The sequence below is a fragment of the Leptodactylus fuscus genome, chromosome 6 (assembly GCF_031893055.1).
Source record: "Leptodactylus fuscus isolate aLepFus1 chromosome 6, aLepFus1.hap2, whole genome shotgun sequence".
NCBI classification, from domain to species: Eukaryota; Metazoa; Chordata; class Amphibia; order Anura; family Leptodactylidae; genus Leptodactylus; species Leptodactylus fuscus.
The window spans coordinates 16,891,030-16,918,059 of NC_134270.1; the positions used below are offsets into that span (position 1 = coordinate 16,891,030).

At 47.4% G+C, this 27,030-nt stretch overlaps 1 protein-coding gene across 1 annotated transcript; it reads left to right on the forward strand.

Moving 5' to 3' along the window:
- Positions 1–26,879, forward strand: USP36 (ubiquitin specific peptidase 36). Its single transcript, XM_075279402.1, has 19 exons — positions 1–356; positions 3,505–3,755; positions 7,928–8,146; positions 8,257–8,367; positions 9,587–9,689; positions 9,924–9,991; positions 10,095–10,165; positions 12,211–12,293; positions 13,892–14,003; positions 14,089–14,229; positions 14,893–14,993; positions 16,407–16,545; positions 17,458–18,072; positions 18,924–19,054; positions 20,620–21,174; positions 22,850–23,004; positions 23,579–23,743; positions 24,298–24,413; positions 24,979–26,879. The coding sequence occupies exons 2-19, from the start codon at positions 3,512–3,514 to the stop codon at positions 25,105–25,107; spliced, it is 3,258 nt and encodes a 1,085-aa protein (XP_075135503.1). The 5' UTR covers positions 1–356; positions 3,505–3,511; the 3' UTR covers positions 25,108–26,879.
- The last annotated feature ends 151 nt before the right edge of the window (positions 26,880–27,030 follow it).

The window sequence follows — 27,030 nt, forward strand, 5'->3', positions numbered from 1 at the left end:
ATGGCGGCGGGCACAGACTCCTCATACATGTCCCCCAGCAGCAGCAGCTGACGACATCATCCACCAGGGGTCGCGCTGAAGCGTCATATTCCTGTCCGCACCAGCTGTGCCTCCGCCGTCTCTCGCATTGGATAGCATAGAACTCCGGGCTCCGCCATCATGGCCGCGGCGCGACCGCTCTAAAGGAGCTATTCTGGTGGCTCCGAATCGGTCTGGAGCGTTTCGGTTCCCGGGACCTCACGTTTATGTCCGGTGTACAGCCTCGGTGCCATGTGGTAGCCCTCAGCCCCGAGAACGGATATTACCAGAGCCGGAACAGGAAGTAAAAGAATCTGGAGCGGAGAAAGTGGGGACGGGTAAGTGCTGGAGCCTGGAACTAACATGTGTCTGCTGGTATATGTGTCCCGTCTCTATAGCGCCCTACTAGGGCCAGGCTGGGCTGCTGGTGACCCCGGGACCGGTCCTCTGCACCCCGGCCTGGCCGCTCATAGTGTCCGCACATGTGCACCGGAACTCTATGGCTGCATCATGTGCTCCATGTGAGCGCAGGTCCTAGGAGAGGCCACAAATACATCCCCAGGGTCTGAGACCCCCCTGTATACCTGGGGGGAGGCTTGTAGACCAGGACTCCTATAAGACCCTGTTCTCACACATATACACTGCAGGGATCACCTGTCCTGACTGCCGTGTGTAGGATTAACCCTATGATCATTCACGGGGCGAATCCTCGCCGTTACCACCCTTATATACCTACGGTTTTCGGAGACTGTCCATTTTTTCAGAAACCACATGGCGATTGTTGTCAGAGTTAGAGCTTATTCACACTGCACGCTTTCACGGCCATGTGCGAGCTGTTTGTTAACAGACGGCCCCTTAGAAAGTATTGGATATATTCACACCGGTCCGTTATCTCATAGAATGTGTCGACTGATCTTTTTAGGAAGGTTTTTTTGGACCTCGCCAAGCTTTTTTTTTGTAAAAACAGCTTAAAAAAAAAAAGCCAGGCTGTTTTCCCCTCCTGTAAAGTCAATGGGCTGAAAAAACCGCGTCACGTTTTTTTCCAAAAAAAAAGCGTCGCTTATTTTTGCAAAAAAACCACACGGTTTTCGCCTCCCATTCACTTCTATTGCTTTCTTCAGGCGGAAAACGCCTGAAGAAAGGTCATGTCGCGTATTTTTCTCTGCTAGCAGTCTACATAGACTGACGCTGGGTTCACACCTGCATTCTGGTCTCTGTTCTATGGTTTCCGTCTTCTGCATGCCAAAAGACGGAAACCATAGACCGGGTCCGGCCGTGAGCGGCGGTGAGCGTTTTATGCTCTCCGCCGTGAAACCAGATTTTTTAATCCGGACACAGAGTACTGCATGTCCGACTGTGTCCGGATTACAAAAACCCGGTTTCGCGGCGGAGAGCATAAAACGCTCACGGCCGGACATCTTTCTCACCCATTCAAATGAAAGAGTCCTGCAGGTTTCAGTCTCCTGCTCTGTTTTATGCAGGAAACGGAAACCTGCATAACGGAGAGGAGAACGCAGATGTGAACAAGCCCTGACATTGTATGGAGGAGGATTATGACATGGATTCCGCTGTCAGAATCCTCCTCCATGTCCCCGTGTGAACTAGCCCTTAGGGCCCGTTCACATGGCGTAAAAGCGCGTGTAAAAATAAGACTTCCATTGACTTCAATGACATCTTTTTACATGTGCTTTTACTCCATCTGAACGGGCCCTTAGACTCCAATGTATGAGAGATCCAAGAAACCGGCCATGAAAACCGTACAGGACCCTATAGTCTGAATAAGAACTGAAAGGGGTTCCTTGGAGGAAGTAATCTGGACTTGAGGTTCTGACCCCAGGTCGTGAGATCAGAACCAGCTCTGTCTCTTCCATGGACTGGTGGCTTTATTTTAGTCAGCCTGGCCCCCATAGCACAGGAGGCGAGTGATTTGGGTCGGAACCAGCCTGGAATCCTTGGGTCCAGTTTAATCACTGGACCAGTTCTCCTTTCTGGTGTTGGGTTCCCAATTCCATTCCGGGCCAATGGCTGGGCCCAGGGGACCACTTAAGCCAATCATATATCTTAGTGGAGATGCCTTAGCAGTGACATCACTAGTACTACACATGTGGCCGCTGGGGCCAGTGATGGATGGATGATGGTGGCCATCTGAGCTGCTCATGTCTGGCCAGTGCAGGCACGGAATGGAATGGAGAACCAGGCGTAGGTGAATATTACTTTTTTCTCTGGGTTTTCCAGCTTGAACCCCTTAAAGGGATTCTACTATTAAAACTTTTTTTTTTTTGTGGATAAGACGTCGGAATAGCCTTTAGAAAGTCTATTCGTCTCTTACCTTTAGACGTTGTCTCCGCTGCGCCGTTCCTTAGAAATACCGTTTTTTACTGGTATGCAAATGAGCTCTCTCACAGCGATGGGGGCGGGCCCCAGCGCTCAAACAGCGATGAGGGCGTCCCCACCGCTGCCAGAGAAGTGTCTCCAAGCGCCACCTCCTTCTTCGTCCGCCGCATCATGTTCAATGTCTTCTTCCAGCGCAGGCTCGTAACCTAACAGAGAAGAGCAGGCGCACAGGCCACGGGAAAATGGCCACTAACAATACTGTGCAAGTGGCCATTTTCCTGTGCGCCTGCGCAGTCTGCTCTTCTCGAAGTTACGAGTCTTCGCCGGAAGAAATTGAAGATGACGTGGTGGACGAAGAAGAAGGCAGCACTTGGAGACACTTCTCTGGTAGCGGTGGGGATGCCCCCAGTTCTGTTTGAGCGCTGGGGCCCGCCCCCCATCGCTGCGGGAGAACTCATTTGCATACCGGTAAAAACCGGTATTTCTAAGGAACGGCGCAGCGGAGACCACGTCTACAGGTAAGAGACGAATAGCCTTTCTAAAGCCTATTCCGATGTCTTATCCACAAAAAAAACGGTTTTAATGGTAGAATCCCTTTAAGACTAGGCATACACACAGAGTACTCGCAGCAGGTTAGTCGCCATGTGTTTTTTTTTTTTTTGCCATGTCTGGTTCTGCTATGGAAATCCTGCAGTGAACCCGTCCTGTAAGGCGTCTGGGTTTTCCGGGCCACGTTTCGGCTGAAAGTTGCCTCTTTGCCAAAGGTCACATGACCTAATCTTCAACAATGGGGGTCTATTTGCAGCAAGATCAGGTCATTAGATTCGGTCCACAACGAGATGTGTGACTGTAATATAGTCCGGGTAATCCAATGCAGGAGCCTTAGGGTACGTCCACATTGGAGTTATAGGCGTTAGAACTGGAGGTGCAAAATCTTCAGTGTTTACAGTAAAATGTATGGGCTATAAGAAGGTGTCACCCGCTCGCTCCAAACTAACAATGCAGTTTAAGGCTGAGGCCCCACGTTGCGGAAACGCAGCTTTTTCTGTTGCAGATTTTGCTGCGGTTTTTTTAGCCAAAGTCAGGAGCGGATTGAGCAGAAGGGAGAAAATTAAGAGCTTTCTCATAATTTAGTTTTCTCTCCCATTCTAGAGCAAGCATGCCGATTGTGGAGAAACTGAAGGATGCCCTGAAGCCGGGCCGCAAGTACTCCGATGATGTGGAGCTGGGGAAGCTGCTCACGTCCTCGGCTAAGAAGATCCTTCTACAGAAAATCGAGTTTGAACCTGCGAGTAAAAGCTTCTACTATCAGCTGGAGACCCTGAAGAGCAAATATATCCTGCTGAGCCCCGCACTACAGCCCAGCACGTCGCAGAGGTGTCTGGAGGGCGGCCAGAAACAGAGTACGTCATTGTAACATAGTAGCCCTCCATATGGGCGTATAGTGAATTAGGTTCTATATAGGGAATACAAGCTCCTGTGCTCCTTGTGTATATGGACCTGTGGTCACACATCCGCCCTACAGCTCCAAGTCTATGGGACTGACAGATGGCCGATGGCTATCCCCATCAATCCCATAGAGAGGGAATGAAGTAGCCTGTACACAGGGACACGGGGCCTGGTGATTGGTGGCGATCCCAGTGATCCTCCTACATTTCGCACCAATATCAGTGTTGCGGCTCCTGGCACCCTCACCGATCAGCTGGTTGTTAGTTCCTACACAGCTCCATACACTTTGTAGCAGCCAGCAAACGGACGTAGAGCTTAGGCCCCCCCCGCCGGTCTGATACTGGTGACCTATACTGAGAACCGAATTAACTGAAGAGACTGCAGCATTTGGCCTCGTCAGCCCTTACAAGCGTAACGTCGTACGTTGTATAGTGGTTGTGTTTAATATCGGAGCTCAGCCCATTCACTTCAATGAAAATTAGTGTGTGGTCGAACCATGTGACAGATGGCCATGACGTCGCAGGCGGACACCATGCAGACCTCACAGTTGCCTCGTTTTAAGCGGACAAGGTCTCCATCTTTTGGGTCCCCGTGCAGACTCAAACGATGGAGACCCAAACTCTAGTGTGAACCTACTATTAGTTGTACAACTTTTCATTTACAGTGATTAAAGGGGTTGTCCATCCATCTGCCCTATTCATATAGGAAGTCCCTTCTTGGGCCCCACCACTGATCCAGATTGTGGGGGGAGCAGCCTGTAGGAGTGGTGTCAGGGCTGGTGGACATGGCTATCCATCGTCACATAGCTGGCCCTCCTTGTAGTATTAAGTTTATCAGTCTGGCCACTGCTTCCACAAGCAAACATAAACATAGGCGCGTTACTGTGTGAACGTAGCCATGTGGTGCAGTTTTACTCCAAGGTTAGGTGACGTGTCACTTCCATTCTACAGACAGGCGGGTTTTTCATTACTTCATTTCTCTATCTGAATACGTTTTTTGTATTATTATTATTGTGTGAATATGCCTATGAATATATGCCAGGCCCCTATCTGCCTGTAGACCTGTGGCCTGCCAAGCCCCTAGCCACCTGTAGCCCGCCAAGCCCCTAGCCACCACTAGACCTGTAGCCCGCCAAGCCCCTAGCCACCACTAGACCTGTGGCCCGCCAAGCCCCTAGCCACCACTAGACCTGTGGCCCGCCAAGCCCCTAGCCACCACTAGACCTGTGGCCCGCCAAGCCCCTAGCCACCACTAGACCTGTGGCCCGCCAAGCCCCTAGCCACCACTAGACCTGTGGCCCGCCAAGCCCCTAGCCACCACTAGACCTGTGGCCCGCCAAGCCCCTAGCCACCACTAGACCTGTGGCCCGCCAAGCCCCTAGCCACCACTAGACCTGTGGCCCGCCAAGCCCCTAGCCACCACTAGACCTGTGGCCCGCCAAGCCCCTAGCCACCACTAGACCTGTGGCCCGCCAAGCCCCTAGCCACCACTAGACCTGTGGCCCGCCAAGCCCCTAGCCACCACTAGACCTGTGGCCCGCCAAGCCCCTAGCCACCACTAGACCTGTGGCCCGCCAAGCCCCTAGCCACCACTAGACCTGTGGCCCGCCAAGCCCCTAGCCACCACTAGACCTGTGGCCCGCCAAGCCCCTAGCCACCACTAGACCTGTGGCCCGCCAAGCCCCTAGCCACCACTAGACCTGTGGCCCGCCAAGCCCCTAGCCACCACTAGACCTGTGGCCCGCCAAGCCCCTAGCCACCACTAGACCTGTGGCCCGCCAAGCCCCTAGCCACCACTAGACCTGTGGCCCGCCAAGCCCCTAGCCACCACTAGACCTGTGGCCCGCCAAGCCCCTAGCCACCACTAGACCTGTGGCCCGCCAAGCCCCTAGCCACCACTAGACCTGTGGCCCGCCAAGCCCCTAGCCACCACTAGACCTGTGGCCCGCCAAGCCCCTAGCCACCACTAGACCTGTGGCCCGCCAAGCCCCTAGCCACCACTAGACCTGTGGCCCGCCAAGCCCCTAGCCACCACTAGACCTGTGGCCCGCCAAGCCCCTAGCCGCCACTAGACCTGTGGCCCGCCAAGCCCCTAGCCGCCACTAGACCTGTGGCCCGCCAAGCCCCTAGCCGCCACTAGACCTGTGGCCCGCCAAGCCCCTAGCCGCCACTAGACCTGTGGCCCGCCAAGCCCCTAGCCGCCACTAGACCTGTGGCCCGCCAAGCCCCTAGCCGCCACTAGACCTGTGGCCCGCCAAGCCCCTAGCCGCCACTAGACCTGTGGCCCGCCAAGCCCCTAGCCGCCACTAGACCTGTGGCCCGCCAAACCCCTAGCCATCAGTAGACCTGTGGCCCGCCAAGCCCCTAGCCATCAGTAGACCTGTGGCCCGCCAAGCCCCTAGCCACCACTAGACCAGTGGCCCACCAGACCTGTTTCCAGTATACTGTATCTCACTTTACTGCTTTGCTTTGTAGACTGAATCATCTCAATGTATAAAGGAGTTAAACATGACCTTCCCCACCCCTGACAGTAATTCTGCAGCGTTTCTCTTACCGCTCCCTTTGTTATTCTTGCTGGTATTACCATTCCCTTGTCCGACCCATGCCGACACATAAGACTTGTTAATAGCGTGTTATTACTGTTGTCAGCTTATTTATAAATTTCCAGGAGGAATAACAAAGAGAAGCTGCACAATATGGAATTCTAAGAAGAAGAATGCTTCAGAATTGTTATTTGGTGGGGAATGTTATCCAATATGATTTATCCCGATTTCGGCAATTTAACTTCCTACTTGTTGTGATGAATATGGACGGAGGAATCTGCGATGGATTTGGGAGCAGATTCCACCCCAAATTCGTCTTCCGTTGTTGTCAATCGGAGGCAGGAATCGCAGCAGGACGAAGAAAAATTCAACGTCCTGCTGGATCTTGTGTCGGATTCCTTGAGAGTCTCTACCAGTTAGGCCTCTACCAATTACCAAAGACGCGCTGGAATGCCGATGCCCTTCTAGACAGTGGCGGAAAATGAAGAGGAATTTCTCTTATTTTCCGCTGTGTGAACGCACCCTCATAGGTTAGAGATGGGGGGGGGGATGAATGTGACACTGCTCTAAGCGTTCAGCATTTTACATCTTTTAATAGCTGCTGCTCCACTGACTCCATCACAGTTGGAATTTTTTCTCTAGCTCCGACCGTTCCTGAGTTAGTTTTGGTGCCTGATATGCTAACTAGACTCTCTAATGGCAAGTGGGTGGTGTCAGGCAGGAGAGGGGTGTGATTCTGACACTCTCTACCTGTAAGATCCTGATCGGATCTTAATCAGGATCTTACAGGTGGACAGTGTAAGAGCTCAGGATCGCACCCCCCTTGCGTGTTCCTGCCTGGCACCACCCACTTGACATTAGAGAGATTAGTTATCATATCAGGCACCAAAACTAACTGCACTGATTACTCAGGAACGGTGAAAAAAAACCCCCCAACTCTGCCAGTGGAGAGGAAGCTATTGAAGGATGACATGACTTTGACGTGGTGAAAGGTGAAGACCCCACAATCATTTCCAGTTACTACAGCTGCCATAAAGCATGGCCACCTTGCTGCACTGGTGCGGGACAGAGAAGTTCTGGATAGGAGAGAAGGATCTTCTGGCCGCTCTCCCTGTGTAGGATGATGTTTCCATGGTGTTGGTGATTTATATTCATGGAGCAGAATATTATAAGATTTTATGATGTAGACGATTAGCTTCTGTGGGATTCTTCAGGAGGTCACGCGTGATAAGTGCTTGGTGTATATTTTAGGTTGCTGCTGATTCTCACCCTTCAGGTTTGTCTAAATTCTGGTATAGCAGAAAACACCTGAAATGGGATCAAATTAAAAAACACGGCTTTGTTTTACTGTAGTGCTGTACGTCGAGCCTGTTGCTGCCGGGGTGATGCCTCCATGTACAGCACCAGACTGCTGAGGCCTGTGATTGGCTGCTGTGGTCACATGCATGTACGTGACATCATCCCCCCCCCCCTCTGCCTAGTACCCAAGCAGTAGCCGTATCGCCAGAGTCCAACTGCGTTTTATGTAACACTGAAGGGTTTGGGTTCTGTTTTAATTCACTCCTCTTATTCTTGTTGTCGTAGTCGGAGACCCTCCCTCGAGCAGCTCAGATGGGATTCCACATCCTCAGAAGGTCCTCTTTCCAGTTGAGAAGTTATCCATGAAATGGGAGCGAATCTCCAGGGTGGGGGCAGGCCTCCAAAATCTGGGAAACACCTGCTTTCTAAATTCTACAGTTCAGTGTCTGACGTACACTCCTCCGCTCGCGAACTACCTATTGTCGAAGGAGCATAGTCGCAACTGTAAGTATATTCACACCTACTGCCTGCATCACGTTCTGCGATATTTGACTACGCCACGTGCCTAAACCCTGGTCTGTGATATTTTTCTTTACCTTTCCGTCTTCTCTCAGGCCAGCAGGGCGGATTCTGTATGCTGTGCATTATGCAGAACCATCTGATTCAGGCCTTCGCGAACAGCGGGAATTCTATAAAGCCGGTTTCTTTTATTCGTGAACTGAAAAGTAAGAACATGTAAAATGTGATGTAACAGGGAATAGACTAGAGCCGTGATGGCGAACCTATGGCACGGGTGGCACTCGGAGCCCTCTCTTTGGGCACCCATCTGTGGAACAGATTATATTGTGTGGGGGCCACCGTGGAGCAAATTGTACTGTGTGGGGACCACTGTGCAGCAGATTATACTGTGTGGGGGCCACTGTAGAGCAGATTGTACTGTGTGGGGGCCACTGTGGAGCAGATTGGACTGTGTGGGGTCCACTGTGCAGAAGATTATACTGTGTGGGGGACACTGTGGAGCAGATTATACTGTGTGGGGGGCCACTGTGCAGCAGATTATACTGTGTGGGGGCCACTGTGGAGCAGATTATACTGTGTGGAGGCCACTGTGCAGCAGATTATACTGTGTGGGGGCCACTGTGGAGCAGATTATACTGTGTGGGGGCCACTGTGGAGCAGATTATACTGTGTGGGGGTCACTGTGGAGCAGATTGGACTGTGTGAGGGTCACAGTGGAGCAGAAATCTCTAGAAAGCCCCATTTGTATGCCCATATTTTGCAGGTCTGTAATTGTGTGCAATTGTGGATCCGCACATTTTTAAGGTTAAATTGCCGTGTTGGCGCTTTGTGATAAATTAGTGGGTTTTGGGTTGCAGTTTGGGCACTTGGTCTCTAAAAGGTTCGCCATCACTGGACTAGAGGATAAGCAGATCTCAGGTCTTGCTGCTGGGACCTTCAGTGACTGACTGGTTGTGATCAGTTCCTCTACAATGCCACCCCAGGGAAAACTAAGCATTAAAACAACCTTCCAGGCTCCCTGATAGTAGGACTCATTCTCCATATATATATATATATATATGTATTCTGCCGTAGCTATAATAGAAACCAGCTCTCCATATACTGAGTTAGTGAGCCTGTGATGGGCTTGTGTTTGTAAGCAGGAGCCGATCACAATAGGCAGAGCTGCAGGAGGAGGGATAGATCAGCGGACACATGAGGCTTGTCCCAGACTACCAGAGACTCCCTGTAGACACTGTAGCTAAGCTGAAGTCACCGATCACATTTCTGTCCCAACCAGCAGAACAGTAAATAGCGGGTAACGTCCCTTATAGGTTCTGACTTATAGTCACTGCAGGTATCGGCGTTATTCCAGCACTTTCTATTACATGTCTGCCTTGTATTCCTCTCTAACCTACCCTTCTACTTTTATCATTCTTCATTTAGAAATCGCCCGGCATTTCCGTTTCGGGAGCCAAGAAGACGCTCATGAGTTCTTGCGGTACACAATTGACGCCATGCAAAAGGCTTGTCTAAATGGATATGCCAAGTAAGGCCCCCCACTTATCATATTTTTTATGGATATGTTATCAATATAGGGTTGAGGCTGGTAGCACCCCCTCCCCATTCATCAGCTGTTCTCAGCATCTGTTTAATGGAGAGTGTCACAGGAAGCGGACAGCACTGTTCTCTGTGTAGTGGTGGAACAGAGTCACTACAGCTTAGATTCATGAATAGAAGCTGACCTGCTGTACCTCGTCTGAAAATGTCACGTTCTTCCTAGGCTGGATCGCCAGAGTCAAGCAACAACGTTAGTTCACCAGATATTTGGGGGCTACCTGCGCTCACGAGGTGAGTAAGACAATGAGGCTTCTTACAATATACACATGGCAAGTATCTGGGTCCTATAAAGTCAATAACTATAAATGTTTCCTACTTTTTCTTTCTTTTTTAGTAAAATGTTCAGTTTGTAAGAGCGTCTCTGACACGTTTGACCCCTATCTGGATATTGCGCTGGAGATTCGGGTAAGTTTCTGTATTCTTTGAATCGGTATTCAAAGTGGGGAGTGGTAATAGCGCTGTCTGCCATCTCTACTAGTCAGTGGGGCGGAGCTGCAGCACTGGCTGGTCACGGTCGTAAGCGCAGTCTTGGCTGTTATCACTCCCAGTCTTAGGGTATGATCACACTGCGGAAAATGAGAAATTCCTCTTCATTTTCCACCATTGTATTCGGCTGCGGTATAGCTGGGACGGAGCATCGGCATTCCATCGTGGCTTTTCACTGCTGACTAGGCCCAAGTTAATAGGCCTGATCAGCAGGGAGTATCAAACCACGGAATCCACAGTAAGAGTGAGCTGCGATCTCTGCCTCCCATTGAAAACAATTAATTTGGGGTGGAATCCGACCCCAAGATCGCAGCAAATTCCTGTGTCAACCTGCCTTTACTGATCAATATCGTGCACACTGCACACGTTTGAGAGAATGTTTCCGCTCTGTTTTGTATCATGATCCAATTCATCTTATCGCTGAACTTAAACTGAAGCAAAAAATCTGCATAATTTATGGTGGAAATCCAACACAGAAAAGAATGCCACCATTGCTGAGGTTTTTGTTGGCGTAATAGCAAATTTTAATTTTTTTTGCAGTACAAAGGGAGCGAATGATATAAAAATCAAAAGAATTGATGCTCGCCTGTTACATGTGCTTTTTGGTGGTCTTTGTTTCCTTGGCTGGCGCCCATTTTCCTATGTACCTGCTGCACTGTGCACTGTCTGCAGAAGTCACATTGGTAGACGGGCACATCATTGCTGTCACCGGGAAGTGTTGAGAGTCAGGCGATATAAGGGCTCGTTCACACAGAGTTTTTTGGCAGTGGATGTTGAAGCGGAATCCGCCTCAAAATTCGCTGCCAAAAACGGCTCCCGTGTACTTCAATGGGAGCCGCTCGCTTCTTTTTTCCGCCAGCTAGTAGCGGGAATACAGTAGCGAGCTGCCCCTTCTTCCCGCGGTTTCAGCCGCGGCGTCCGCAGTGCGAGACTCCCTCCCAATTAGGCTCATTCATTCGGCCTAATCCGGAGCAGGATGCCGGTGCACTGCACCGACATCCTATCGCGGCTAACCACGCAGACTGTTGACATGTGGAATGCAAATTCCGCTGTGTGAACATACCCTAATAGCTTCATACTGTTCTTTTACTTTAATGTGGTTATCTGGTTTCTAACATCTTAAGGCTAGGCCATCAATATTAGATCTGTTGGGGTCCAACACCCAGGACCCCCACAGATCACCAGTACAGAAGCAACGTGACTCTCGGCATTGTTTACATACTGAGAACCACGTGGCTCGCTCGCCGTACAAACCATGGTGGTGAGTTTAGGTACTGCAGCACTGTCCCATAGATTTTTGGTGGTGGACCGCACACGTCTAATATCCTTTAGGATAGGTCATCAATGTTAGAAACCAGATAAACCCTTTAAGAAAATCACTTAAATATGTCTATACCAGAAAATGTAAAGTTTGTCTGCTGGAGAGATATGAGCAGTCCAGGGGCGTAATTGGAGGGGGTGCAGTTGCACCGGGGCCCAGGAGCCTTAGGGGTCCCATAAACACTGACATCAGTACTGAGGTTGCAGCTTCCATCTGGCCCATAACCCAAGGAGACCCACAGATTACCCAAACCACACTAAGGTGGATTAAACTCCTTAGCCCCTGTAACCATCACTATCAAGAATTCAGTGTAGGGATGAGGTAGGGGCCCGGACAAAAGATTGCAGCGGGGCCCACAAGACTCTAGTTACGCCACTGGAGCAGTCACACGTTTACTTAGAGCAGACAGCGTTGAGTAAGCAGGAAACAAACAAAGTAGGTCCATGGGAGCGAAACTGCAAAGTCCGTCTTGGTGACATTGAGATTATATACTTGAACTTGAAGCGAGGAAGTCAATAAAGTCCATGTTGGTTTACTTTACATACAAACAAAGCTCATATCATCACCATCCATATCATTATTTGATATTTTGTGTTATTACTATTGGATTTTTTAGTAAATTTTTTTTTTTTTTTCTTAACAGCACTCGGCAAACATAATTCGCGCCCTGGAGCTGTTTGTGAGATCAGATGTTTTAAGTGGAGAAAATGCCTACATGTGCGCAAAGTAAGAAGAGACCTACGACGGGTTCACACTTCATTCATAATGGTCTTGTACAGATGGCACAATATATAAAATAAGCAAATCCACAATAAAACAGGGCAAAGTATTATTAAAATACAGTATAAAATGATTACGGTGACCTTTTTTGCTAGTCCGCCTGAGTTTACAGTATATTTAATGATAATGCTGTATAGAGTTATGGATCTGCACATTACTAGCTGCATTGTATAGTTATATAATTGTTACTAAACTAAAGCAATCAAATCCCCTAGGGCAGTGATGGCGAACCTTTTAGAGACTGAGTGCCCAAACTGCAACCCAAACCCCACTAATTTATCACAAAGTGCCAACAAGGCAATTTAACCTTAATAATCTGCGGCTCCACAATTGCACACAATTACAGACCTGCAAAATATGGTCATACGAATGGGGCTTTATAGAGCTTTCTGCTCCACTGTGACCCTCATACAGTCCAATCTCCTTCACAGTGACCCCCACACAGTATAATCTGCTGCACAGTGACCCCCACACAGTATAATCTGCTGCACAGTGACCCCCACACAGTATAATCTGCTGCACAGTGGTCCCCACACAGTATAATCTGCTCCATAGTGGCCCCCACACAGTACAATCTGCTCCACAGTGGCCCCCACACAGTACAATCTGCTGCACAGTGACCCCTACGCAGTATAATCTGTTCCACGGATGGGTGCCCAAAGAGAGGGCTCTGAGTGCCACCTCTGGCACCCGTGCCATAGGTTCGCCATCAGGGCCCTAGGGAGGCTAAAAATTATTGTGGGAAAAATTTTAAGTATTTAAAAATAATTAAAAAACAAAACCTAAATAAACCTATCAAAATATAATAGTATATATCCCATGATTCGCGGTTACCACCCTCCAAACAATACGAAAAAATATATACAAAATAACATAATTAAATATATATTTATTAATAACTATATGTAATATAATAAAAAATAAATATATTTTATTTATTTGTGTGTGTGTGTGTATAAATTTATTAGTTTATTATTACTTTATAAAATGTATTTTTTCCATTAAAGTAATCAAACAGTAATTTGTACCCCATGATATTACTTATAAAAACATCAGCTTGTCCTGCAAAAAAAAGAGCCCTTATGCAGCTTGGTAGATGGAAACATGAAAAGGCTGTGGAAGACAGAATGAGGAGATGGGAAGAAAATTTTGTAATTAAAAAAAAAAAAAAATTGTATTACAGCATATTAAATACTATTCAAATTTAATATTGCCATGATCCGACCAATCCACAGAATAAAGGAACCATCATTTATATCGCACAGCGAATGTCTTAAAAACAAAGCCCATAAGATACTGGCATCGCTGCATTTTTTTCCCCCAATTAAACCCCTTTAAAAAATTTTTTTACTGTCTTCCAAGTACTTTGTGTAGAATACTAAATGGTGCGGATAGAAAATACAATCTGTCCCACAGAAAACAAGCCTTAGTACAACAATGTGGATAGAAATAAACAGTTTAATAGTGACTCTGACTACTTACAGTTGGACATCGCTGCTCTTTCTGTCATGTCTTACATCTGTTGTTCTTCTGTTCCTTGTAAGATGTAAGAAGAAAGTTCCGGCCACCAAGAGGTTCAGCATCCATCGCGCCTCCAACGTCCTCACTCTGTCACTGAAAAGATTCGCCAACTTCAGTGGGGGTAAAATAACCAAGGTGAGAAATGGGAATTTTTTTGTATTTTCCAGTAGTTTATCATGGAGATCGTTTACGTTAATCATTGGCCGTCTTTCTATCGTAGGATGTCGGATACCCAGAATTTTTAAACATCCGTCCGTACATGTCGCAGACCAATGGTGACCCGGTCATGTACGCGCTGTATGCCGTTCTTGTCCATTCTGGGTACAGCTGCCATGCTGGGCACTACTATTGTTATGTAAAGGTTAGTATATGCACTGGATTGTGTTATTGGTACACTGTATGTGACAACCTCGTCTCTTTACAATGTCAGCCGACCCTTTCTTACTAAGCCACTGTTTCTACTGTCATTGTAAGCAGACCTTCTTTACCCCCCTGTACACACTTTCCACACGCTCCAGATAGATGCTCCTTGACCACTGTGTTCAGCAGTTAGGTGGTGCATTATACAGTGTGCAGAGCTGTAAGCCGATAACTCCGTGCCCTATATAGTGGTGGGGCACCAATACTGCAGCTTCACTCCCGTTGTCTTCTGTTAGAGAAGAGTTGCAGTAACAACCTCCAGCCACACTGGCACTATCTGCTTCCAGCTCTGTGCACTGTATAATACACAATCCCAAAACACCTCCAAACAGCTGACCTTTGAGAGGCTGGTTGTCACTCTCCAAACAATCACATATGTATGGCCTATCCTAATAAAATAAAAATTGAAAACCCCTATAAAGTCACTACGAATAGGAGTGTATGGAATACAATCAAAAATGTATCTTCGCCATAAGAACAGTTACCTTAAACCGTACAATAGCAAGTCTGTTGACAATTCAGATGTTACAGTGAATTTCCCAATATTTTATAGCCGCCACCTTTAAGCAGTACTGTATAATCTATGTGACTCTTTGTGCCGCAGGCTAGCAATGGACAGTGGTATCAGATGAACGACTCGCTGGTACATGCCAGTAACATCAAGGTGGTGCTGAATCAGCAGGCTTACGTTCTGTTCTACTTAAGGTAGGCGTTTCTTCAGATATCTGGGTTATCATGATAGCCAACCTATAAAAGGCTCACAGGTCTGTTGTTTATATGAGCCTATTAAACTCTGCTTGAGGCAGGACCTAATAGGCTGCTTGTCTGGATAACACTGTCAGGCGTAATACACTGCAGTGCAGAAGTAATGCAGTGTATTGTAGAATGTATTTGCAAATGTTACCAAAAAACATGTCGGTAATTCTAGAACAGGGGTGCCCAATACGTCGATCGCGAAGGAAGTATGGGTCGATCACGTGATGCAGCCAGAAGCGTTCATTGCAGGTGCGGTTTGCTGTGTGGGTGGGGCCTGGGCCACAGCCCCGCCTAGTTTCCGTGTCTGACAGGAGAGCGGGGAGTGCGTCATGCCCTGGAGCTGCTGCTGCTTCTGTCCCGTGTATCTCGGTGGCGGAGCGGCCGCAGCCTTCCAGGCTGGGGGTCTGTGCTGCGGGCACTGGCATTACTGGCAGTGGTGTCGGCTCTGTGCTGGGTGCCCGGGCAGTGCCATGTGAGCTCTGAGCCAATCAGAACATCTGCATCAGAGCAGGCCCCGCCCCTTAGACTTGTTAAGCCCTACCCAGTATTGTTAGACTTGTGGGCCCCGCCCACGCAGTAGATCATTTTGTCAATTTATAAGTAGCTCAACCCCTGTACAAGTGTGAGCACCCCTGTTCTAGAACATGAGCACCATGAAACAAAATCTATAGGGTGTGTTTTGCAATCTACTTATATAGGGTCTTGTCTGGGGACTGTAATAGGTTTAGGGGGTTTGTATTTGTTTACAGGTTTTTGTCGGGGTCTGAATTTAATTACTAGTATGGTTAGTAGTCTGAATTTATTTAGGAGCATGGTCTGAATTGATGTAGAGGTCTGGGATCTGAATATCTGTGTTGCTATAGAGTCTGGCAATGGCGGAAGAAGCGAAGGGTCAAAAATATCTCTGCACCAGGAGAAGTCACCATGGAGGTCTGGGCTGGATAGATAAAGAAAGGAAGTGAGGGGTGGCAAGTGTGCGGGAACAGCTCTGGGCCCATGACTTGCTTATATATAATGTTTTGGGCATAATATCACTCCTTGAGGAGAGAGCGCCTTTGCAGGCCTGTGGAGACTTACAAAGCCATTTTTGCTCCACTGGGGGATTATGGGAAATATGTAAATCTGTTTTCCAGGATGTAATTAGGATTGATGACATTAACTGAATTCATTACCCTCCTGTAACAAAACAAGGCGCTATATGGCTAGAGCTACAGAAAAATGGCAAAGCGATGGCCAGGCTGTACAGCTCTGTATTGATCAATGTGGAAGTCCGAGTAGGGACCAATCTGTTCCCGTCCGACTCCGGTCACCGTTTTTTTTTTTTTTTCATGTCCTTAGTTTTTATCGTCTTCTTTTCTACAGGGTTCCGGAGTCCAAGAAGAGTTTTGATGCCTCAATCTGTAAAGTGTCACAAAATCAAATTCCTCGACCCAGCTCTGTCCCTCCGACCTTAAAGAAGACCCCATCCAATGGCAGCCTGTCATCCCCTCTTATTGGGAAGGTGAGTAATCCAGAGATCACGTGAAATTTTCTATTTTTTAATTTAATATTCCTCTCCCTCCATGTTGACTTGCATATATATATTTTTTAATGAATTAGCTGTGCCTGAATAGCCTTTTTAAAGGCTATTCATGCATATGTGGGGCTCATACAGCATCATTTTGCTGATAGAGCCCCTTTAACAGGAAATTTAATGAGAAATCCTGCTTAGAAAACAGGACTGTTCCTGCTGATCATTTTCATCATCTGCGGGAAGGACAGGGGACCATCTAAGGGGCAGGTCTAAATTGTACTACTGCAGAGGGGGCCTGGGGGGGAGGCTCCTGCTGCAGCCAGTTGTCTTATCTCCACCCACAGGACAGTGAGGAAAGGGAAGATAGCGACTAGAGATGATTTCTTTATACGCTGCTTAGTTTTAACTGTAATACAGGACCAAAGCACAGGAGGTGATGGAAGAACGAGATACTTGGGTATTTTTATGTATCTTTTTAAAATTTTCCATGTGTGTTTTCTGTGCTCCTTTAAAGGGGTTGTCCAGGATATTTTAGGTGAAAAATAAAATTTAAAAAAACCCAAAACATACTGACCTGTCCCAGATGCTCCGGTGTCTCAGGCCACTAGCCAGTCCCGTGGTACCCCAGGGCTTTTCTGGCAGAAATCCTAGCTGCTTGTGACCACAGAGGCCAATCAGCAGCTTAAGGAAAGGAGTCAGGATATCCACCAGAAAAGCCCCCTGGAACCGGAGAGCGGCCTGGGACACCAGAGCACCAGGACAGGTGAGTATATGGTTTTTTTTGTTTGTTGTATGTTTTTTTATTTTTTTTCGCTCTCTTTTGACGCTGTTGGCAAAGGGGATTCCTGCATTTCCATCACTGCTGGGTCTGACCTCGTGTGTCCTTGTCTTGAATTTCAGAAACCAGAGGGGTTCCATGAGAAGAAGCCGCTCAAAGTGGAAGACATTGGGATCCCGGTCAGTCACGCACACGCTTTGCCTTGCAACAGGGACCACAATGGTGTTAACCGTTCGCGGCCTCTCAGCGCGGGCCCGTCTCCTAAGCTGAGCTGTAAGACGTCCTATGCCCCTTGTTTTTTGGACGATCAGTTGAATAGAATGAAAAAACCTCTTCATGCCAAGTTAAAAACCTCTCCTGCCACTGGGCCTGCCACGAATGAAGCCGCCATGCAGGAGGATTCCAAGAACAGCTGGGATCAGGAGGATCTGTCCTCGTCTTCATCATCTGCTGCTAAATCCGGAAGTCTCGAAACTCAGGAAAGTAACAAGTCAAAGCAAGAAGATATGGAAAATGGAAAGCAGCAAGAAGCTCACATGAATGGCCAGGCCTCGACGCCAAGCACCCCCACAGCTACAAACCTGTCTCCTCCATGCTGCTCGCCAACCATGGAAGCGGAACAACCTGGGACAAGCAGCACTCTGAAGTCTAAGTCGCCCACGCTGGCTAGTGTATGTGAAGCTCTGACTACAATGTCACCACCACCTGCCAAAAAACTAGCGCTATCCGCTAAAAAGGTGAGTTTGTGACGCACTCACTATACATAATAGTCAGCTGGAGGCAATCGGGATATGGGGGGTGGGGGGTGGCTGTGGCTAAAATTACAACAGCGGTTTTGCTGTGAACAGCGCCTAGGGTGCATGTAGTTTTGGCGCACATGCATGCACAGTCACGCTCGACGCTGCAGTGAACACAGGATCCCTACCCAGCTGCTAGAAATCATGTTCTGCCCTGGGAAGCGCCTGTGTAGTAGCATGGCGGTATAGCTGAGAACCCTAAGAAGGGACTGTATTGTCAGCTGCCAGAGGGAGGAGTCGTCTGATTCTGTTCTGTGGGTCTTATCCAGGAGGGAGGAGGTTAACAATGGTTTTGTCTTGCTGCAAACAGGAAAGGGCAGAACAGAAAAGCTCCTACTCCAGCCAGTTATCTTACCTGACATAGGACGAGGGAAGGGGGCACAGAACTTTTGGGAAACACAGAGAAGACTTGTTATATATCTGTTTTAACTGTAATAGGCAACAAAATTGGGGGTGGGTGGGAGGAAGGATCTGCGATTTGTGTGTTGCTTCTTTCTTTATATCCTTTTATGTAATTTATTGATATTTTTTGTTTTAGAATTTTTTATTTTTTTTAACCCCCATCCACTCTGTATTGATTTTGCTCTGGCTGTGACCTTCCATCTCCATCTGTCTCCGTCCTTTCTCCGCACCCCTATACACATATATTTCATCTCTTCTGTGGCTGATATTAGTATATATAAAATCTCTATTTTCCCCCCCCCCCTTCTTTTTCATTTGTTTTAATTTGCCTCAAACCTCCCTTTTTTTTCTTTACACCACCAAGATTTTATTTATGTCAATAACTACAGGGCAGCATGCCGCCGAAGGGAAGCAGAAATGACGCCCGCTCCCTTCCGCCCCACTCCATCACTGCTGGCTCCTTCCATCCCATCTCTGTTTTCCCCGGTCCCACCACAGCCAAGCTGCTCCATACACATCGGTAAGTGACGCGCAGAGAATGGATTTCCTACAGATCCCGCATCATGCTTTTCACTTTTCTGATTAGTAAGATTGTCACGTGATCTGCTACATGCAATGTCGTATGTAATGTTATGTATAATGTCATATGTAATGTCATGCCATATTTTGCTTATTAGCGTAACGCTAAGTCCTGATGGATCTGAACAACTGAGATGTGGACCGCTAAAGCTGCGATTACACACAGAGCACGGCAGACCCCATTCACTATAATAGGAGTCCATCAGGTGTTCATTGTTTTTAACCAGAGGAGGAAAAAGTCCTCTGTGCAGATGTGAACGGGGCCTTAGATCTGAGATTCTTGTATATTAAAGGGATCCTATCATTGAATACCCTTTTTTTTTTTTCTCCCTAACATGTAGGATTAGCCTTAAGAAAGGCTATTCGTCTCCTACCTTTAGATGTCTTCTCCGCGTCGCCGTTCGGTAGAAATCCCGATTTTCTTCGGTATGCAAATGAGTTCTCACACAGCACTGGGGGCGTCCCCAATGCTGCGCGAGAACTCTCCAGCGCCACCTCTGTCTTCTTCTGGAACGCCCTCTCTTGTGTCTTCTTCCGTCCTCGCTTTCAGTCTTCTAGGCCACGGGCAGAGCTGACCGCGCATGCCCGGGCCACAAGAAAATGGCCGCTTACACCAGCTTACTGTGTAACCGGCCACAAAGAAATGGCCGCTTACTTTGTAAGGCCTAGAAGATTGAAACCTAGGACAGAAGAAGACACATGACGAAGCTGTTCTTAAAGAAGATGGAGGTGGCGCTGGAGATTTCTCTCAGAGCATTGAGGACGCCCCCAGTGCTGTTTGAGCGCTGGGGACCGCCCCCAGTGCTGTGAGAGAACTCATTTACATACCGAAGAAAATCGGGATTTCTACCGAACGGTGGCACGGAGAAGACATCTAAAGGTAGGAGAAGAATAGCCTTTTTTAAGGCTATTCCTACGTGTTAGAGACAAAAAAGGGTATCCAATGATAGGATCCCTTTAACCAGATTTTACTGACACGTGCCCTCCAATAATGGGGAGCGATGGCCGAGGGTGCACAGTGTCGCTCTGTTCGTGCTGCTGCTGATGTAGATAGCCAAGCTCTGTACCCAATCTGTTTGGCAGGATAGTGGACTTGTCCCCAACTAGTAGGGAGGGGGGGTGGTCTGACACCTAAACTCCATTGACCAGCGGTGACCTTTGCACTCTTTACATCGCACTCCATTCACATCAGTGACACCAGACTGTAAGTTCGTGAATCAGACCGTGTGCAATATAAACATTACAGAGGTCAGGGTGCAAGCATCGATGTACCAACATGCAGCTGATCAGCGGGGGTCCTGGGTGTCTCTTATTAATGAGCCATCCTGAGAATGTCATTTCTTCCTGGAACTCTTCCAGTAAGACCTTTTATTGGGAACGATTATGGTGCCCATGGTCATAGCTATAGGTCTCCATTCACACAGTGTTTCCCAAGTGCTGCAGGTAATGTTACTATGTAGAAGAGTATACAAGGTTTTTTATTTTGTTTTTTTTCTTGCCTTGCAGAGAATCACTTGCAGACAACTCTCCTGGGACTTGTAGCAATACCTCTAAGCATAAATCCTTCAGATTCAATGTACAGCATACACCGCACAGTGTGGACACATCCCAACACCTCCCTCCTGCCGGCCCGTCACACAGCACATCATCGCCAACCATGTCACTCCATGACACTGCAAGGGACAGATCCGAAGAAACTCCGCATACCAACTCCTCCAATGGAAAAGACAAATCCCAGTTTCAAGCACATACCTGCAATGGGGACACTGGGGTCAGTGGGGGGCGCAATGTCGTGAAGAAAAACAAGAAGAAAAAGAGGAAAGCTTTGGAAAAGGAAGGACAGACGGAAAGTGTCATCTCTCACCTGGAAACACGGACTATAACCAGTCATGAAATAAAGGAAGGTAAAATAAAACCTAAGAAATGTCAAACCCTGCAGGGCGATCGATGGACAGAACCGGGATCGGGAGCTGCACAGGACACCATAGGGAAGAAAAAGAAGAGGGAGAGTTTACAGTCTGGTCAGTCCATGGAGGACAAGCCCCACATCCAAATCAATGGGTAAGAGCTGGAATATTCCTGGTGGTGTTGTGGATTGTGTTCTTGCCTGGTCAATATTCAATATGTATGGAGAGGGTGAAATCTGCAGAGTTATTGTACAAGGATAGGTATGGGTGGGATCAGTGAGTAGGGAGCAGCGGTTGTGTCCCACCTCACCCCAGTGCTTTTGTTATGGCCCCAAAATTGGATCTCACCGTGTTGCCTGTGAGCCTTGTATTCTTAAATTACCTTATGGGGGAACAACTAGGCATAAGAAATCACACAAGTATTGCTTACTGAACCATATAGACCTGTGGTACATGTATCCTGGAGTACACGCCATGGCTGAGAACCAGTGCTCAGCTTCCAAAGTTCTTGTGAGGAGCTAATGCTGCCCAAACTATCCAGATTTTCTTCCCCACTTGATATTGGGAGCAGGATCTGTCACATGACTGACACTACAGGGTTAGTACTTGGTTTAACTTTTTTCACAAGAGGGTACTTGTACTGATATAGATGATAACAGATGGTTAACACACGGATAGGGGGGAGAGCTGCTGAGATATTGTTCAGCATAAGTGAAATTGGGTTTAACTAAATGCACTGAACAGACTTTTTCACTATATTCACAGCTACACTGCTCAGTACTTCTGTGTAATGTCCTCCATGCTGCTACTGGGAGATATGGGAGACCTCATAGGACCTTGATGGCGAACCTATGGCATGGGTGCCAGAGGTGGCTCTCAGAGTCCTCTCTTTGGGCACCCATCCGTGGAACAGATTATACTGTGTGGGGGCCACCGTGGAGCAAATTGTACTGTGTGGGCCACTGTGCAGCAGATTATACTGTGTGGGGGCCACTGTGCAGCAGATTATACTGTGTGGGGGCCACTGTGGAGCAGATTATATTGTATGGGGGGCCACTGTGGAGTAGATTGGACTGTGTGGGGGCCACTGTGCAGCAGATTGGACTGTGTGGGGGCCACTGTGCAGCAGATTATACTGTGTGGGGGCCACTGTGGAGCAGATTATATTGTATGGGGGGCCACTGTGGAGTAGATTGGACTGTGTGGGGGCCACTGTGCAGCAGATTGGACTGTGTGGGGGCCACTGTGCAGCAGATTATACTGTGTGGGGGCCACTGTGGAGCAGATTATATTGTATGGGGGGCCACTGTGGAGTAGATTGGACTGTGTGGGGGCCACTGTGCAGCAGATTGGACTGTGTGGGGGCCACTGTGGAGCAGAAGGCTCTATAAAGACCCATTCGTATGACCATATTTTACAGGTCTGTAAAGTGATAAATTAGTGGGATTTCGGTTGCAGTTTGGGCACTTGGTCTCTAAAAGGTTCGCCATCACTGTCATAGGAGCTAGTCACCATGCCAACTAGATATGGAGCTTCATGAGGGGTACACTACTAAAAATAGTCTTATAATGCTTACACATAGTCTTACTCTTCATGAACGCACATGACATCTTATTCTGAAGGGTCACCTGATAAGCTTTTATTTAAAGGGGTTTTCCAGACTAAATAATTTCTTTAGGATAGGTCATCCATGAAAGATTTTTTTTTTTTTTTTTTTACAACAAAAAGGTGTTTATAAATTTCCCCCTTGAAAATAGAAAATGTATTCTGAAATATATTGTCATCGGTTTATTACACTGATATTAATGTACACCCTCACCCCTCCTCAGTACCGCTGACCAACACCACGATGACAAGGACGTGGATCATGTGACTAAAAAAGCAAAGAAAAGAAAGCTAAAGCTGCAAGAGCAGGACAGCGGCAAGATTGTGGAAAGCGAAGCTAGTGCTAAACAGAAGCAGACGCCACAGGAAGTGAATTCTGGTAAGATGGCGCTACGGAGGATCCCTGACGGACTTTAAAATGTTTATAGATTAAGAAGCACCTATTGACCTGGCGGAATTTGGTGCTGATTTTTGTTTCAGATTCTGCCGTCCATTGCAGGGAATCGGGGACAGGGGGTAGAAAATGTCTAGGTTATCTGAGGTGGATGTCTGCCTCAAATTCCTCTTCATTTTTTGCCATGTAGCTTAATACTGTATAGTTAACCGTCCCTATGGACTAACAGCTAAAAACACCTATCACAGGGATCACAAATGTATAAAGGTAACGCGCCATATTTCTCACACACTGATGCTGGGAAAAGAAAACCTGTACGAAAAAGGTGCGACTGAATTTTTCTAGGTTCCTAGTAAATCGTATGGAAAACAAATGGTGCCAATAGAAAGTAGAGTTTGTCCTGCAGAAAACAAGCCCTCGCTGTGTGATCAGTAAAACGTATAAGTTTTGGAAGACAGAGCCAGAAGAAAGGAAAGTTGAAAGTTTGCTGCAGCAGGGGGGAGGGGATCAGATCTGTGTATGTAGTCTATATAATAATTATTGTTCACTCCCCGCTTAGATTCTGTGTTTATATGGGACACCCACATCAAAGATGGCTACAAGCGATCAAACTCAGTTAATGGTGCCGAAAAGAAGTTTCGCCCCTCTTGGGATGGTACAAAGAATTCGTCTGTTGTCCAAGAACTGCTGAAAAATTCCAACAATAAGGCATACGGGGCAGAAGGTGAGAAACGTCTGTATACACGTACGTGCCTATATGTTTGTAACACTTGGAGTAAGTTCACACTACTCATAGTAACGTCCATTTCTCAAAGTATCAGAGTAATGGATTTTAACGGGAGTAGAATGACTGATGCAGAACTGTGAAACTGCCTGACTTCTTTCCTTCCTTTTGCCTTTTTCTTTCTTTAGTTTTCTTATATTCCTTTTGCCTTTCTTCCTATTGCCTTGCTTCCTTTTTTCCTTCCATCCTTCTGCCTTTGTTCCTTCCATCTTTCTGTCTACCTTCCTTCCTTCCTATTGCCTTCCTTCCTTCATACTCCTATTAATGTCCTTTTGCTTTCCTTCCTCCCTTCCTTCCTTTTTCTTTTTTTATTCCTTTCGCCTTCCTTCCTTCCTTCCTTCGGTCATTATGGTAATGTCCGTTGCTTTCCTCCAGTTACCCATCAGAGCAACGGACACCCATAATGGTTGTCTGAACCTCCCTGAATGCCGCCATATTGGAGGGCACCAGTCTAGTGTCATTTTGTGGGATTACAGTTGCGTTTTCTTTCACAGTGCGCACTTGGGATGGAGAAGTGTCTGCTGTGAGCAAAGATGCTGCGAACTACGCAGAAGAGGCGCAGTGCAGCACCGTTATCGATGACTGGGATGAAGATTTTGACAGAGGAAAGGTAATAAAGCTGATCTAGTGAGACGATCTTAAGCGAAGTTTAGAGTCTAAGCCATTAATGGGGTTGTCTGAACAATGTCACAACCTGTAATGGCCTTTATGATGGTTGTCAAGATCTATCTATCTATCTATCTCTCTATCCATCTATCTATCTATCTATCTATCTATCTATCTATCTATCTATCTCTCTCTCTATCTCTCTATCTATCTATCTATCTATCTATCTATCTCTATCTATCTCTCTATCTATTAAGCTGGCACTGCACTGAATTCAGCAGGCTGTTGGCTTTCTGGTCGGGCCCAGAAGCAACACAGTCATCAGATCCCAAAAAGATCCTGGACTCATCACTAAACTATACGGGTCCACTCTGTACAGTCCAGGTTTCTTGTTCACAACAACCATTGAAAACGAAGGCGATAGTGTCTAGGTGTCAATAGCAGGACATGTAATGGATGACAAGACGCCAAATTTCCTCCCGCTAAGCCCTTCTATACGTCAGTAATAGTAATAAGAGGGGTTTGACGTTACGACTATTTATGGCCTTTTTTTCCCCCTTGAATTTCAGGTGAAAAAGATCAAATTTCGACGGGACAAATGGAGGATCAAAAATGGTTTTCAGTCTCTGCAGAACCGCCGTAACTTCTGGTCAGTCACTCAGTCCCCACAGTTCTCCCGGATGGCCTACAAGTACTGACAACAATATGGAGTATTACGTGTGTGACGTCCTCTTCTGTACCAATTATGAGTTACGCCAAATGGAGTAATAAAATGCAGAACTTTGGGGAGCTGTGCGACGTGTCCTAGCTCCGTTACGGGGACGGTCCATAGGATTCTGCCCTTTACCGAACATTGGCAAGAAGATAGCAATGAAAACCTAGTGATGCACTGCCATGTGATGAGCAGAAAGGGTTAACATATCCTTCAGAAGCAATATGTCCTTGTCCCATAGACCAGGTGCTAACCACGTACTCTTACCCATCATGCCACGCAGTCTGTGAGGATATCTACAAGCCCCCACGTAAATGAGTATATACTCTGAATGTATAATATACAGGTACATACCTCCGCTATGGATTCTCATGGGTTAAAAAAAATTGTATACAGCGAGTATGGGGTGAGTGATGACATTCTCCTTACTAATGTTCTCTTGAACATTTCAGATGTTGGTGCGCAGACACGGTTGCGATCTTGTACGGTCGGTGTTTCTTCCACAAAGACCTACTGTACAAAATTGACAACAAGGCAGCTAGAGGGTTAAATCTGATCGTCAATATGGGATCAGTGGGGCGGCCCTGACTATCGGTAGCCCCACCAGTCAACTGTTTGTAGGTGCTGCAGCTCTGCCCGTGCACTACCATGGACGGCCACTAGAGAACGGGACAGCACTGTGCCCGACTAATGCAGCCCCTTCACCCAGCTGATCGGTGGGGGTGCCAAGAGTCAGATCGTCCAATCCCCTGTCCTAATCCTAAAGATTGGCCCTCCATATCCCGAAAGACCCCCTTTAATAAAAAAGTTATCATAACTTTCAGCGAGGTGTTTGCGATCACACTCCGAGGATAATGTATATGCAAATGTCAGCAATATTTCCCCCCACATTGAGATCTCTTAAAGGGGTCATTCAGGAGTGTGTCAGTACTTGTTGCCCTTTGGTCCTCAGGTTGGTTCCAGCGCTTGATCTCGTCATCAGAACCATCAATGGAGTCGATCTGTATCATGTCCCATATACCCGGTAGTGATCTATAGTACGGTTTTACTATTCTAATGATGAAGTCTGCCGGCCTCCCACAGTACAGGCCCCTTGGTTGTCAGGTGCTGGTTCTGATCACATGATCACTCTTCCTGGATATTCCTCTTTAAATCCCGGACCCCTCCTTCCCTTTGGTTGAGGGTTTACGAGGAGCGGAGTCGGACGTGTCCCCGCTGCTTTACATCATGTCATTCATCGTATTGTAGGGCCTGCCCCGTATCAGGTAGTCGGGTGTGCTGTGTTTTTTCCTCCTCTTATATTTCTAGGGAATGGATTTATTTTGCAGGTATATTTTGTTTGTTGGGCTAAATCTATTTATTTTTTTATTCACTTTTACAATAAGGTTCTCATTATGGCGGGTTAATGTGACGCCAGATACAGGGTGATGAGTTCTTACAACCCGTAGACCTTTTCTCTACTTTGTCTCATCCACTATTGCACGTTCTTGGAGATTCCTCCATCTTTCAGGTTCAGTGGACGATACATTTCATTGGGTTGGCTTATAGAGACAGCCCCTGATCATGGACCCCATGAGGGTATGTGGGCAACATAGGGGGGGTGAAAGCCGATCCCGTTCCGGTATACTCAGCCCGACCACGTCTAAATAGGCTCCATGTAATACTACATGTCTCATGCATGAAATGTGTGGCTGAGTGCAATTTCCCTTAAAGGGATCCTATCATTGGATACCCTTTTTTTTCTCGATTATATGTAGGAATAGCCTTAAGAAAGGCTATTCTTCTCCTACCTTTAGATGTCTTCTCCGCTCACTAGAAAACCCGGTTTTCTTCGGTATGCAAATGAGTTCTTTTGCAGCACTGGGGGCGTCCCCAATGCTGCGAGAGAACTCTCCAGCGCCGCCTCTAT